The sequence below is a fragment of the Manacus vitellinus genome, unplaced genomic scaffold (genome assembly GCF_001715985.3).
Source record: "Manacus vitellinus isolate BGI_N305 unplaced genomic scaffold, ASM171598v3 scaffold_16_pilon, whole genome shotgun sequence".
In the NCBI taxonomy this organism is placed as follows: Eukaryota; Metazoa; Chordata; class Aves; order Passeriformes; family Pipridae; genus Manacus; species Manacus vitellinus.
The window spans coordinates 15,813,194-15,826,505 of record NW_021939189.1 but is presented as its reverse complement, the minus strand read 5'-3'; the positions used below and the strand labels follow the sequence as shown (position 1 = coordinate 15,826,505).

Sequence of the window (13,312 nt, the reverse complement as noted above, 5' to 3'; positions counted from 1 at the left end):
GGCTGCCAGCCAGAAGGAGATATTTCAGCTCAGGGTTTGCTAGAAAGCACCAGAAGCAGCACAGAGACCTTCACCATTAATTGTCTGTCCCTCTCCTTGAGCCCAGCTGGACCCTCAGAGCATCTGGCCAGCACAACCTGCTCTCAGCACACATGGTTGACTACGAGGACAACCCAACGAGGCATCTGGGATGACTCAGATGAGTCCAACCAGTTTACAGCCATGTCAGGCTTCAAGGAAAAGTATCTGCAGGAAAGGCATTCTTCAGCTGCCTGGTTTCACTGAGGTTTGATTTGTGATCACTGCCACAAATACTGGAAGAGTAAGAGATGCACGAGGACTTTTCAGAACATAAAAAGGAAACTGCCCTAATCTCATATTCAAATATTAATGGCCTTCCTTTAAAAGCATCTGGTAACTTCCAATTGACAAAACCTAAATTTAGCCCTAGGAAGTCAAAACTTCTGATGCTGAGATGCTGAAATGTGCACACTCAGGAAGCCCTTCCTAACAAGGGAATGGCCACATGAAAAAAAAGCCAAATATTTTTAGATAGCAAAACACGATTCTCTGGAGATCAACAGCAAGCCAGCTCTGGAAGCAGCAGGCTCTAATCAGGCACCTTACAGTAATCCACAACATTTCATCCTGCAATTCAAAAGCTCTGAAGTCTGAGATCCCTCAAGTTCGAGCTCCTTGGACTACCCTGACTTTACAATGAAGTTGCTGATCACCATTCCTTAAGGTGCAGCTCAGTGTGGGTGCCTCTGCTTTTTGCTTAAAAAGGCCATTTTCAGGTGAACGAAACCATATCTCTGTGCTGAGCATCACCAACCTGTCAGCAAGGGCACGTTTCAGTGCAGGATTTGGGAACAGAGAAGATTTTTTCCTTGCTGGTAGGAAATTAACCCAACACCTCCAAAACTTCGAGTCTATCACAGGGAATGATGTAGGGAATGATGGACACAAGATGCAGCCCAAAGGTGCAAGCTGCTTTCCTTGCAAATAGATGTCAATTTTGTATGACCTTGCACAGATGAGTCACTTATTAAATGCTTATAGTCACTGAACACTTGGATTCTAAAATATTTCCAGTATTTCAAAGGAGGTTGCAGTGCTCCTCTGGAGTGCTGGAATGTGACAGGTATGAACAAACCATTTCACACAACGAAGCAGGACACAAAAGTACCTCAGGTGACAGCCATGTGTCACTCCACACCAGTCCAAACCCAGTCTGGGGTGCAGAGGGGCAACCCCTGGAAGTGTTCAAGGCCAGGTTGGATGGAGCTTGGAGCAACCTGGTCTAGTGAAAGGTGCCCCTGCCCATGGCAGGGGGTGGAACAAGATGGGCTTTAAAGTCCCAACCCAAAGCAGTCTGTGATTTTACGATAATCCCCACCCAGCAGCTCCGCCTTCCCTCAAACCATCACCCAGCTGAGGGGTGACCTGGCTCAGCTCCCGGCCACGGTGATGTTTCCATCAAGGTGGCACTCCAAGGAGTGGGATTTTTGAAGATTAAAGTGGCCGCAGCCACGACTAATGGGTATGTTCACACTCCTTAATTAAAGAGGGGTGTAGATCTCTGGCACTAACTCACGTGGCCTCGAGTTCCTCCAGCTCCCTTGGGGAAGAGTGTTGGGCACGGCCAGCTCCCCGTGAAATCGCCGGTGCTGGCAGAGTGCTCTACCACGGCGACTTGTTTACATCCATCCTATAACGAGCCTTACCGAAATGATCCCTAATTACCACGTGAGTGACAGCATTGTGCAACCAGCATGGAAAGAATTTCTCCGTAAAGGACACCGGTACCTACAAAGTGTGTGAGTAAAGCAAGAGCAATAAAGAAGAACGTGCTCAACGCAGGCGATCCCAACAAGCCAACTCCACAGGCAGCATGGAGCAGCAGACACTCAGCCACACTGGAGAATATATATGCAAATATTGACTAGACTATGCAAAGGCTCAGTTATTTATACCACCTTCATTTCCCTCGGTCCTACCTCCCGACAAGTAAACAGACTGCTGAGCTTGGGAGAGTTGTGCAACAGAGAGAGGGCCCAAAGTAAACACACCGACTCCATCCTTCATTAGAGGTGAACTTGTTTACAGAGCAGGAGTTAAAACAAAACCACAGAATCCGTCAATATTCTATATGTACCGACATACCCCTCCCTGACTCAGAACATTCTGCTCCTACACTGTGACTCATCCACTGCGTGGGCTGGGGACAGCAGAGATCTCGGTTTCCTGGGATTCTCCAGCGTATCAGACTCCTCTCCTGCTTCCCACCACGCCACTGTGGAGGTTCATGATGTCCAGCATCCACTTGCCAATGTCACCTGCCCATCCTGGGGATGAGCACTGGTTACAGAGCTGTGGCACAGAACCCAGCTGGGTTGAATGAATCACATGTGCCAAGGTGGGACTGCAAAGGGTGGGGGAAGGTGACTCATCTGCCAGCTGATATAAAAATAAACTACTACTGAATCAAAAATGCATGAGTTGTGCACATGATGTGCACAGGCAGAAGCTGTCACTATGTGGAAGCTCCATCATCGGCTCCATGCAGCCACAAGGAACCTGGAAACAAGCAGTGCTCCATATTACCTTCCAAAGGTGATGCTTACAGGGAAGGCATCACATATGGTCTCAGCAACAAGAGGGAGAGATGCCAGAGGTGCTTTGAAATGCAGTAACAAAAAACCCGACAAACATAATTCCTGTACATCTACTGGTCACTGTTGGAATCACAGAATCTCAGAATGGTTTGGGATGAAAAGGACCTTACAGACCATCTCGTTCCACCCCCTACCATAGGCAGGGACACCTTCCACTGTCCCAGGTTGCTCCAAGCCCTGTCCAACCTGACCCTCAACACTTCCAGGGATGGGGCGGCCACAGTTTCTCTGGTCAGCCTGGGCCAGGGCCTCACCACCCTCACAGGGAACAATTTTTTTCCAGTGTCTCACCTAACCTTGCCTCTGGCAGTGGGAAGCTATTCCCCCTTGTCCTGTCCCTCCAGGCCCTTGTCTGAAGTCCCTTTCCAGCTCTCCTGGAGCCCCTTTAGACACTGGAAAGGCCTCTCAGGTCTCCCTGGAGCTTCTCTTCTCCAGGTGAACACCCCCAGCTCTCCCAGCCTGGCTCCAGAGCAGAGGGGCTCCAGCCTTCAAAGTATCTCCCTGGACTCACCCCAGAAGCTTCTGAAGAGATGAGATTCTTCTAACCTGGAATCAGCCTTGAAACAAACAAACCATTCTTGCTATCCATAAGCAAACAGAGCCCACAAGACAAGACCAAAGAAATCACTAAGACCTTGGTGTGCCACCAGTAGGATTTGGTTGCTACAGGGCTCCTGCAAGCCTTGGGAACTTCCTTATTCACCCCAAACCAAGCAGAAGAGTCCTGCTGGGTGAGCAGAAGGCACTTCAAGCAAAGCCAAAGCTTTGTCCTTTGGTACCAACTGCCCAGGAAACAGGAGCATCCTGGGAGCCAGGAGCTGGCTCTGTCTGATCATGGCCAAATAACTCAGTTTACTCCACAAACTTTGAGCACTGGAGACAAATGCCAAGCTCGGGTGACTGATCCAACACTGGAAACATGCTGGAGACTTGAACTGCTTCCAGCAGCACTTGGAGATGTAAAAGCATCTGGCCAAGTTGGAGGGGGAGCTCCTCTTGTCCTTAAGGTCTGGAAGCAGCAGATTCAAGTCACCATACAAAGCCTCAGAGCAAGGGGAAGCTCAGCAGACAAGGAACCATCCTTTGGGAGGAGGAAACACCTGGAACAGCCAGTCCTCAAGGAGGGTCACAGAGCAAGAGCCTAATTCTGGGGAATGCCCATCACCCTTGGACTGTGCTCCTCATGTCCATGCACAGGTAGGTATTACCCAGGAAGGAAAAAAATCAGGACTGACTGTGCTATCACCAGCAAAGTGAGATCCTGGTGAGGATGTGAGCGCAGGCCAGGATGAATCCCATCAGGATGCTGGTGCATGCTCAAGTTGGTTATAGGACAAAGAGCAAACATGAAACAGTTCAGTATGACACCGTAGAGGATTGATGACAGGAACACAACCTGTTTGCACAGAGATTGTTAAAACTATTCCAATTATCGTGGTGAGCAAATGGATCATATCCCAGACTGCTAAAACCTAAAGGAATTCTCGTCCTTCCCTGGGACACCCTACAGACCAACCATCAGGTCTCTGACTCCGTGCCCGCGCTTTGCTCTGTTCTGTTCCGCTGCCCACACCAAGGTAAAGCACTGAGACACTATTTTGGGTTATTAAATATTTAATTCCACAGTGAGACAGACGAAGCCAGCAGATGGTCACTGTGCAGCAGGGCCTCACTCGACTTCTGGGGGGCAGAAAAGTTCAAGGAAGAATCATGGAAAACAATAAGCAAACATTCCTCCTCTTAAAGGGGCAGGAAAGGGAATTATAGGGGAGCTGTTAATTTCTCTTAATACAGGGAAGCACTGAAATATCAGAGACAGCACCAATCACCCTCACAAGCACATCAGAGACGTCTTAGTTGATTACTCCTGACCCAGGACTATCTCCAGTAGCTTCTTCTGAATCCAGTGGATACATCCAGCAGTATTGAGTTGATTTGAGAAGCATCAAAAAGAGCCACATTCCTATAGATTAGATCCCTTTATCAAACCTTTCCCTCCTCCAGTATAACTTGATCTAGTGTGAAACACCTTAAGATGTCTGAGACACACGAAATCCAGTCTGCTCCCTGGCTAATCCAAGATGACTCGTGATGCTCATCCAAGCCACGTGGCAGGCGGAGAAGCTGGTGCTGCTGGGAAGGAACAGATGCAGCTTTGGTGCCTTGTCAGAGAGCCTTTGAACATCGATGCTGATGGAGCACGTGGCACAGGAAGCCACAGAGTTGCTGCTGAATTCAGGAAGAGGCAGCTCCCACAGCTTCCTCTGTTCACGCGGAAACATCTCACACGGAAGCTCATCCAGGATTTCTCTTCTGAATCATTGGGCTATTTGCAACTGCACCAAGGGAAATGCAAAACTAGACTGAATAGCTTAGAAAAAGGAAAAAAAGAAGACTAATTTCACTAGTATTGGTTAATGTCAAGTGAAGCAGGTAACTGATACCCACATTCATCCTTCAGGCTTTCATCCATGGCCAAGTACGTCCCTTCCAAACTGAGTTTTCCTACAATTACTATCCAAGAGCAATGCGCTTAAAAAAATGTTTATTCTGAGTATTCAAGAAGAAGGAAATCACTACTAAACCCCTTCTCATTAGGAAGAAAACCCCATTCTTCTCCAAATGCTGCAGGTGATGACAATTGTGACGTCTCAGAGACGCCGCTCACCGAGACCATCTGGTCGCACACGCGGTTGAAGGCAGCAGTTGTGTTGATGAGAGGACCAGGCTGGCACCGCGGCACCACAGCAGAGCTCTCACCAGCCTCGCTTCTTCAGCGAGCGGTGGGAGGTTCACAGTGTGCCACGTCATTTGGCAGGATTAATTGGCTAATTTATTGAGCAGTGTGTCACATGGAACGCTCCTGTTGTTCTCCTCTGACTCATGCACACCATGGGTTTGGACACTTTCAGTCTTCATTTGGCGAGTGCACGATAATTCCAAGTAACCAGACGAACCTACTGGAAGTTCAAGACTGTTTGAGCAGTTTTGAAGCAAGGACCATTTAGGGGAGCCTAGGGTTACCAACATCACTGGGAACAGACCACTCCATTTCCCCAAAGTCAGCACATATTTAGCTCCAATCTGTTCATACAGACAGACACTCTTCCCCTGACCCTCCACATGCCGTGCAGACACTGAGTCAAGGCTCCTGCTCCTGGCAGCCTGACTCCACCAAAATTTATTTTGGTGGGACTCCAGGTTTCATGGTGAGCCCAGAGCTGTGGTTCACATCGCCCAACCTCCTGGTCCATTTCCAGGTGTTTTAGCAAAACTGTAGCGCAAGAGCTTCTGATGGCATACAACAGCTTCCGAGAGCTGGGCATGCAGTGCCCGTGGGACCACACAGAGATAGAAATAGTCAGGTTGTTCATGAGGCTTCTCAACAGTCTCTTGATAAAATGCTAGACGACGGTAGATTAGAGATTGGGAAGAAATTCTTCCCTGTCAGGGTGGTGATGCCCTGGCAGAGGTTGCCCAGAGAAGCTGTGGCTGCCCCATCCCCAGATGTGTTCAAGGCCAGGTTGAATGGGGCTTGGAGCAACCTGGGATAGTGGAAGGTGTCCCTGCCCATGGCAGTGGAGGGATGAGTTTTAAGGTCCCCTCCAACCCAAAGTACTCCATGATTCCACATATGTCCTAAATGGGTGAGCATTACAGGACAGAAGGTTTATATTCATTAGGAACAGGAGAAAACCCATTAAAAATACTTTATCTAACCAAAAGAAAGCCAAGTCCTGAACTTTTGATCAGTTTTAGAATTCCTCAATAACATCTTTAAAGAGTGGTAGGAAGCCAACTGGCACAGGAAAAACAGGTTGGGATTCATCCATGTGTCACAAGACACATGGGCCAGGCTATCCCAGAGATCACAAGCCCCAACAGAACTCAAGCAGGGAGTTCAAATTAGTATTTCGATAATATATTATTACCAAAGTATTTTTGGATATCCACTGTACATCCTCTGCCAGTGGAAGCTGGGTCCATTCAGGGAAAATAGGAAGAATAAAGTCGAGGAAAGTGTAAAAAAATTACAGCAACGGCAGAAACTTGGCAAAGCCCAAAGTCAATATATGATCAAGGCACAGAAGAAGCAGAGAAGGTCTTTGGTTCACTTCTTTGTGCAGTGGGAAGGCTATGGAAATCCTTGGCATGGGAAACAGCACATGATAAAAGGCACTTCAGGTTTAAAAAGCAACCATAAATTCACGGAACAAGAATCCAAACACTATTAGACACAACTCAAGTCCTGTATTAGGGAAATCAGAAACTGCCAGAAAAAGAGGAATAAAAACCCTCCACCTTTGGCTTATCCTGTTCTATTTTTCTCCTGTTTGTTGTAGACTATGGTCACACAGAAGATACCGAGCCCAGGTCACTCTTATGATTTAGTAAATACCAACGAAAACAGTATTTCAGGTTTTTATTAGGAAAGCTTTCTGCTTCCTACATAATTTCCTAGATTTTAAGACTTTTTATCACCTTATAAGGTCACTCTATAAGCAAATAACCTTCCATCCATTGATAGACCCAATGTTTTACAAACACACTCACATGGGTATTTCCCAGATCAGTAAATCCTCACTAACTCGAGGTTTTAGGTCCACACAATGAGCCAGTATCATCATGATGATCTTATTCTCACCCAAATCTCTTCCAAAAATTGTGTGAGGCTGAAAGAATTTGCCCGGATGAATAAGTTCAAGTCAGAGTTAGATAACAAATATGATGGTGACGTTTGATTTAATAAAAAAAAATCCCTCTTGATAAGCTTAAGGTAGGTTTACTCACCTGCACTTCCAAGTTGTTTATAAAATCTGTATTCTAAATGAAGTTGTGGTGCCCGGGATTTAATTGGTTCCTAAGACAGAGATAAAGAAATTGGTTAAAATCAATTTGACTGAAAGAAAGTTCGATCCAATACTTGAAAATTTGTTACTGTGCATAATTAAAATGCTCTAGACTGAAAGTCCAACAACAGACTTCACCATTACAGGTCATTTAAATAAGAAGAGAACAAAAAGCAGTAAGATTTGCTCTCTCGAGGAGAAATAACCTCCTCATTTAAATATAAAGCTCACTCACAGCAGTGACATTCAAGAATCATTCCACAAAGCTCCTGGTCCTTGAAGAACGACCCTGGCCATTGGCAGAGGGAAGTCAAGGTTGCAAAGGCTCGAGCCCAAGTTCACTTTGTGGTCGCTGTGGTTGCCCAGAGGGTTTTTTGTTGGTCATCAGCCTGTATTTTTGAGAAATGTTGAGTCATGTGTGTGTTTTAGGTCAGCCCACAGCCGCTTGCAGCAAGGACCACAACGCAGCCAGACAGTGGGTAAAAGGAACAAGCCTCCCCACCCAGTGGCAGGTGTCAGTCAAACATCTCAAAGCACTCAAGAATATTCTATTTTTATGCACAGAATAAAAAAAAAAAATCAAATGGCTAAGTCTGCAATGCACCCAAACCATTCCATTTGTCAACTGTTACTCATCTGTGCTTTACGCACACGACTTAATGCCCACGATCCATCAAGGCATTAACGTGCAAGATTACAGGGCTTCTAAAAATATAAAGTTAATATGGAGAGGATTAAGAGACTGGAGTAATTACATTTGCAATAAAACTGTGCACTTGGGACAGGCAGAGATGCAGGTTCACCGACTGCCAGGGCAGCTTTGAGATAGAAGTTAACATTGGCCTCGATTTCCGCTGACCTCTGATCTGCACTGTAAGACTAATGTCCACATTGGGTGTGAACTCCATGTTAAACACTTTTTTTGAAGTGGGAAGTAGGATTTTTGTCCAGGAATTCAGGCAATTTGACTTCCAGCTGAGCTGTTCCTCACCAGCTCAAGTCATCCATCATTTGTTCCCAGCAAGGGGAACAAATGCTCCTGGTTGTTTAACAACTAATCATAGAATCACTGGGGTTAGAAAAGACCTCCAATGTCATCAAATCCAACGTTCCTGATGTTTAAAAGCTTAAGAAGTCAATTATCACAGAATCACAGAATTTGATGAGTTAGAAAGGACCCACAAGGATCATCGAGTTCAATTCCTGGCCCTGCACAGGACCATCCCCAAGAGTCCCACCACATGTCCCAGAGTATTGTCAAAACACTCCCTGAGCTCTGTCAGCCTTGATGCTGTGACCACTGCCCTGGGGAGCCTGTTCAGTGCCTGACCACCCTCTGGGGGAAGAACCTTTTTCTAATATCCAACCTAAATCTCCCCTGACACAACTTCAGGCCATTCCCTGGGGTCCTGTCACTGGTCACCCCTGAGAAGAGATGACCAACTACCTCAAAAACAATGAGGAAAAATATTCTGAAGGCAAAATTGAACCTGCACTGAAGGCAAATATAAAGCAACAGACAAACTAGTTTGTTATGTAAGTCACATTTAAATTAAGATAATTGCTACTGGTGGCTTGAGGGAAAGTCTACAGACACCTGAAGAGTGCAGGGATTCAGGGCAACAGGAACTCAGTCTGTTCAGGGAATAGTTTATTTATCCCAATGAAAAGGTGGAAGGATTGATGTAGCAGGATGTGATGCTGCTCATGACGTAATCAGGGAAGGAGTCCCGAGCCACTGCTGCAGCAGGAGCTGCTGGAGCCTGAGCTCAGGACGTTTGCCAGAGTTGTGGCAGCTTCCGAGAAGATCATACCAGAACAGATGGTTGTCCTGTAGACCAAGGGCTTAGGGATGCTGGCAGATGTCGTGTTTGCAGCAAAAATAACCGAACTGCTGCTGTCCAATGGCGAAAATCCACAGCTTGAACCAATGGTGCCACTGTCACTACGAGAGGGTGCAGTCTGGTACTGCGCCCAGGCTACAGCTGAACGTCACCAGGCTGACCTCCTCCAGGGAAGGAATTCCTACCATATGCAATCCAGCTTTGAAAACCCTTGGAAGATTAAACCAGATGCCCTTGACCTCAGCTTGAACTCAGTTGAAGAGCAGGACCAGGAGCTATACAGTGACATCACAGAAGGCAGAACACAGGAACTCATCTCCACTGCCAGCAATTTTCCAAGGTGCAGTCTCAACCCCAAAAAGAAACCTAAACCCCACAAAAGAAACCTCATTTTCCAGCTTTAACATCATGGCAGGAGGCAGGAATAGCTGAGACAGCAGGGCTGAAGGGGCAGAAGAGAATCTCACAGCCAGAAGGACTTGGAGCAGAGCTCTGACTTGGTCCAACAATGCAGATTAAAGAAAACATTGCCTACAAGTACATCAAAAGCAGCTACTCCACCACTAATCCAGGAATTATTTGAAGGATAAAGGAAATTGCAGTTAAGTCCACATGTAAGAGCAGCATATTTGCTGCTGACAAGGCTGAGTAATTCCTACCCCTGAGGAATCTTCTCTAAGATTAGGAGACCAAGGAACCCCCACCTTTTCTACTGTTCCCTCATAAAAATTCTCCAAAACAGAGCAGGTATGTGAACACCTGGATGGTCATCAGATGGTAATTCCAGCCCTTCACACAGGAAGGATCAGAGATCTTTAAGCTTGAATCACAACAGGGCAAATAAAACTGAAATGTGTTGCAGAGTAACTGCAAATAACTCAGTTATTTGGGGGGACACAAAAGAAAAGAAGAGGAAAGAATGCGACCAGAAAAATAGGTCAGATTAAGGCAGCCTGAGGCAATGCCATGGAGCCATATGGCTGTGGAAAGGCTTCAGGTTGCTGGGAGGTGTCACTGCAGGCACTTTTTTGAAAGAAAAAAAGACTTTGGAGTAGTCCAGCTGTGTTTTACCTGGACTATTACTTCCTTATGGTTTTCAATGCGATAACTTTGGAGGAGTATCTTTGAAAGCAAATTAGGAGCGTTATTAACTGAATAAAACACCTTGTCTGTGTACACAGCACATCTTCTATTGCTTAAAAACCAACAGTCCTCCTTCCTCATGGGGATCCATATCATGGGCATCCCCTATGGAGACAGGCTGGGAGAGCTGGGGGTGTTCAGCTGGAGAAGAGAAGGCTCCAGGGAGACGTTAGAGCCCCTTCCAGTGCCTAAAGAGGCTCCAAGAAAGATGGAGAGGGACTTTGGACAAGGGATGGAGGGACAGGACAAAGGGTAATGGCTTCCCAGTGCCAGAGGGCAGGGTTAGATGGGATATTGGGAAGAAATTGTTGGCTGTGAAGGTGGGGAGGCCCTGGCACACGTTGCCCAGAGCAGCTGTGGCTGCCCCATCCCTGGAAGTGTTCAACACCAGGTTGGATGGGGCTTGGAACAACCTGGGCTAGTGGAAGGTGTCCCTGCTCATGGCAGGAGGTGGAACTGGATGATCTTTAACTGTTCCTTCCAACCCAAACCATCCTGCAGTTCTGATCCTAAACTCCACTGCAGGTGTTTATTTATTTACTTTGGGGAATATCCTCTGACATTTGCCAACAGTCTCAAAAACAAGTCTCACCTGCAAAGCCCTGATTATTTTTCATCGACTGTGCATCATAAGGAGAATGCCAGAGATATGGAATCTGTGGCACTCAAACGTGATCACAATTAATGCACCACATCCATCTTGGTCTTCTGTAACTGGAGTGATTCCTGTCATTTTGCCAGACAGCATCACCAGGACAAACAGGCAGGTTTGCTGCCAGTATCAAGCTAGAATCACAACTTTCACTGCAGGTTTTAGGGTTTGGATCATGATTAAAGAGCATTCGGGTGAGAAGAGAGAACATCAGCTGAAGAAATTGAATCTGAAAACTTCCAGGGACCAAGGAAACTCTTAGTTTATAGACAGGAAAAGTTAAGGCATAAACACAAACTATTGGGCTGTGAGTTTATAAATCTTCAAGTGTTACAAGTTAGGGAGTTCCCCATCCCCCAGATATCACAGATGATGTGATTGTATCTCCTGGCCACACACAGAAGCCAAAGACTGACCTTCACCAAACTGAATCTTGTTTTGCCTGTTGCACCTGCAGCCTCTCGGCATCGTACCAGACCGAGCTGTGCCCTACTCCCCAAGGGTATCTGAACCACAGAAACTCCCTCTTTCCTGTCTCTCGACTCCAAAGACACGAGCAGCAGGCTGTACTATGCCAGGTTCCTGACCAAATGCTCTGACAACTGGAGAATCCCTGGAGTCCTGAACAGAAAGGCTCAAGCTATGGAGCAGAAAGAGGTGGCAAACCCACCCTCAGTGCTCTTCACTCGCTGCTGTAGGACAGCTACAGACCAGTTAGATACCAAAAGCGCTCAGCAAGGGGAAGGATGGGTTCTTCCCTTGCTTTTAGTGTTCTTAAGAATTTATGTTAGCTTTAATAAGTCATTCTAGCTGAGGGTGAGAGCAGCACTGAGTCTGAAGTGAGAAATTTCCTTTTGTTCTGAATTTTTAACATGAAGTACAAGTCATTTAAGGACACCTGAAGCTTCTACTCACCAGTTTGATCGCTACATATTCATTGGTGTAGAGATTTTTACCTGTAAGGAGAGAAGAAAAAAATCTTTTAGTTCCACATTCAGCACTCACAGCTCGAGGCACAATAAGGAAGAGTGTCACTGCTGCCAAAGGGCTGTTTTTGCAGTTCCCCACAATGCCTTTAACAAAGTGTAAGCCTCAAAATAATCAGTTGCAGCAGTTCAGCAGGGCGGCAAACACCACCTTCCCCTCAGCACAAGGGAATTGTGTTTTAGGGCAGCACTTATGCTCTGTGCACACCTTAGAGGAGGTATCCCAGAGACATGGGGTTTTATTATCTACACCATGCCAAAGACATCTGGGGAACAAAAAGCTGAAGAGACAGAGCATCATTTCTTTTGGAAGTGTCTTGGATCTGTTGGACACATAACAATTTCATCCTGGAATCTCTAGGGAGTTTCACCAGGTTAATCATGCTCTGGGAAGCACGAAGGAGCGTAGGATGAGCACAACCAGCTGAGCACACGTCCAGCTCAGCCAGAGCTCTGGAATCCGTGTGTGCTACAGCTGGAGGGGAATTTTTCCTCCAGGAGCCTGTCTGGTGTTTGAAGGGAGCCCTTGCCCCCCTCAGCGACCCGTGGCAGCAATGCACAGCTACATGTGTCACAGAGCATCTCTCCATGTGCTCTGACGCTGCCAGTTACAGTATCACTCAATGTCCTCCAGTTCCTCTGCCAGGGAATCTGAGCAATCACCTCCCCTTCACCTCCACATTGCTCATGCCTGACAGCAAACTCTCCAGTCCCCCCACTGGGGAAGGACACTCAGGCAGGCCTTGGATCTGCTCTGTCCCACCACGCTGGCACCCTCTACCTTTCTGACCTCCTCTGGTCCCACTGTCCCCTTTGAGGAGGGCAGCCCCCAACACAAAAAGCTCCCCATGAATTTAGCCAGGGAAGCATTGACCTTTGCTCATCACTGCTTAGCGCTGCCACAGCATGTCATGCTTCCATTCAGCAACTGTAGCTCTAAAATACAGAAGCAATCCAGGCTGGAAGTTATCAGCATTTATTTGTAGCATCAGCCCGGTTGTGTTACACACTTATTTTCCAATTCCTATCATGGATATTGATGCTTTGCACAGCCCAGCTCTTGAGAAAGCCCAGGACAGGGAGTGACATCCTTCAGAGCAGGCAGGAGCAGCTCTGCCATATCCACATGGCAGCATTAAAACCATGCCATGTCCTCCTC

General features: G+C 46.8%; 1 protein-coding gene across 3 annotated transcripts in view; it reads right to left on the bottom strand.

The window, feature by feature from the left end:
- Positions 1–13,312, bottom strand: part of CSNK1G1 (casein kinase 1 gamma 1) — an 81,672-nt gene that overhangs the window by 40,217 nt on the left and 28,143 nt on the right. For all 3 annotated transcript variants that reach the window (XM_008924107.4, XM_008924106.4, XM_018069854.3), the window contains 2 exons: positions 12,083–12,123; positions 7,470–7,539 (listed from right to left, as the gene is read on the bottom strand). In XM_008924107.4, the coding sequence (XP_008922355.2) occupies positions 7,470–7,539; positions 12,083–12,123 (111 nt within the window). The remainder of the gene's footprint in view (positions 1–7,469; positions 7,540–12,082; positions 12,124–13,312) is intronic.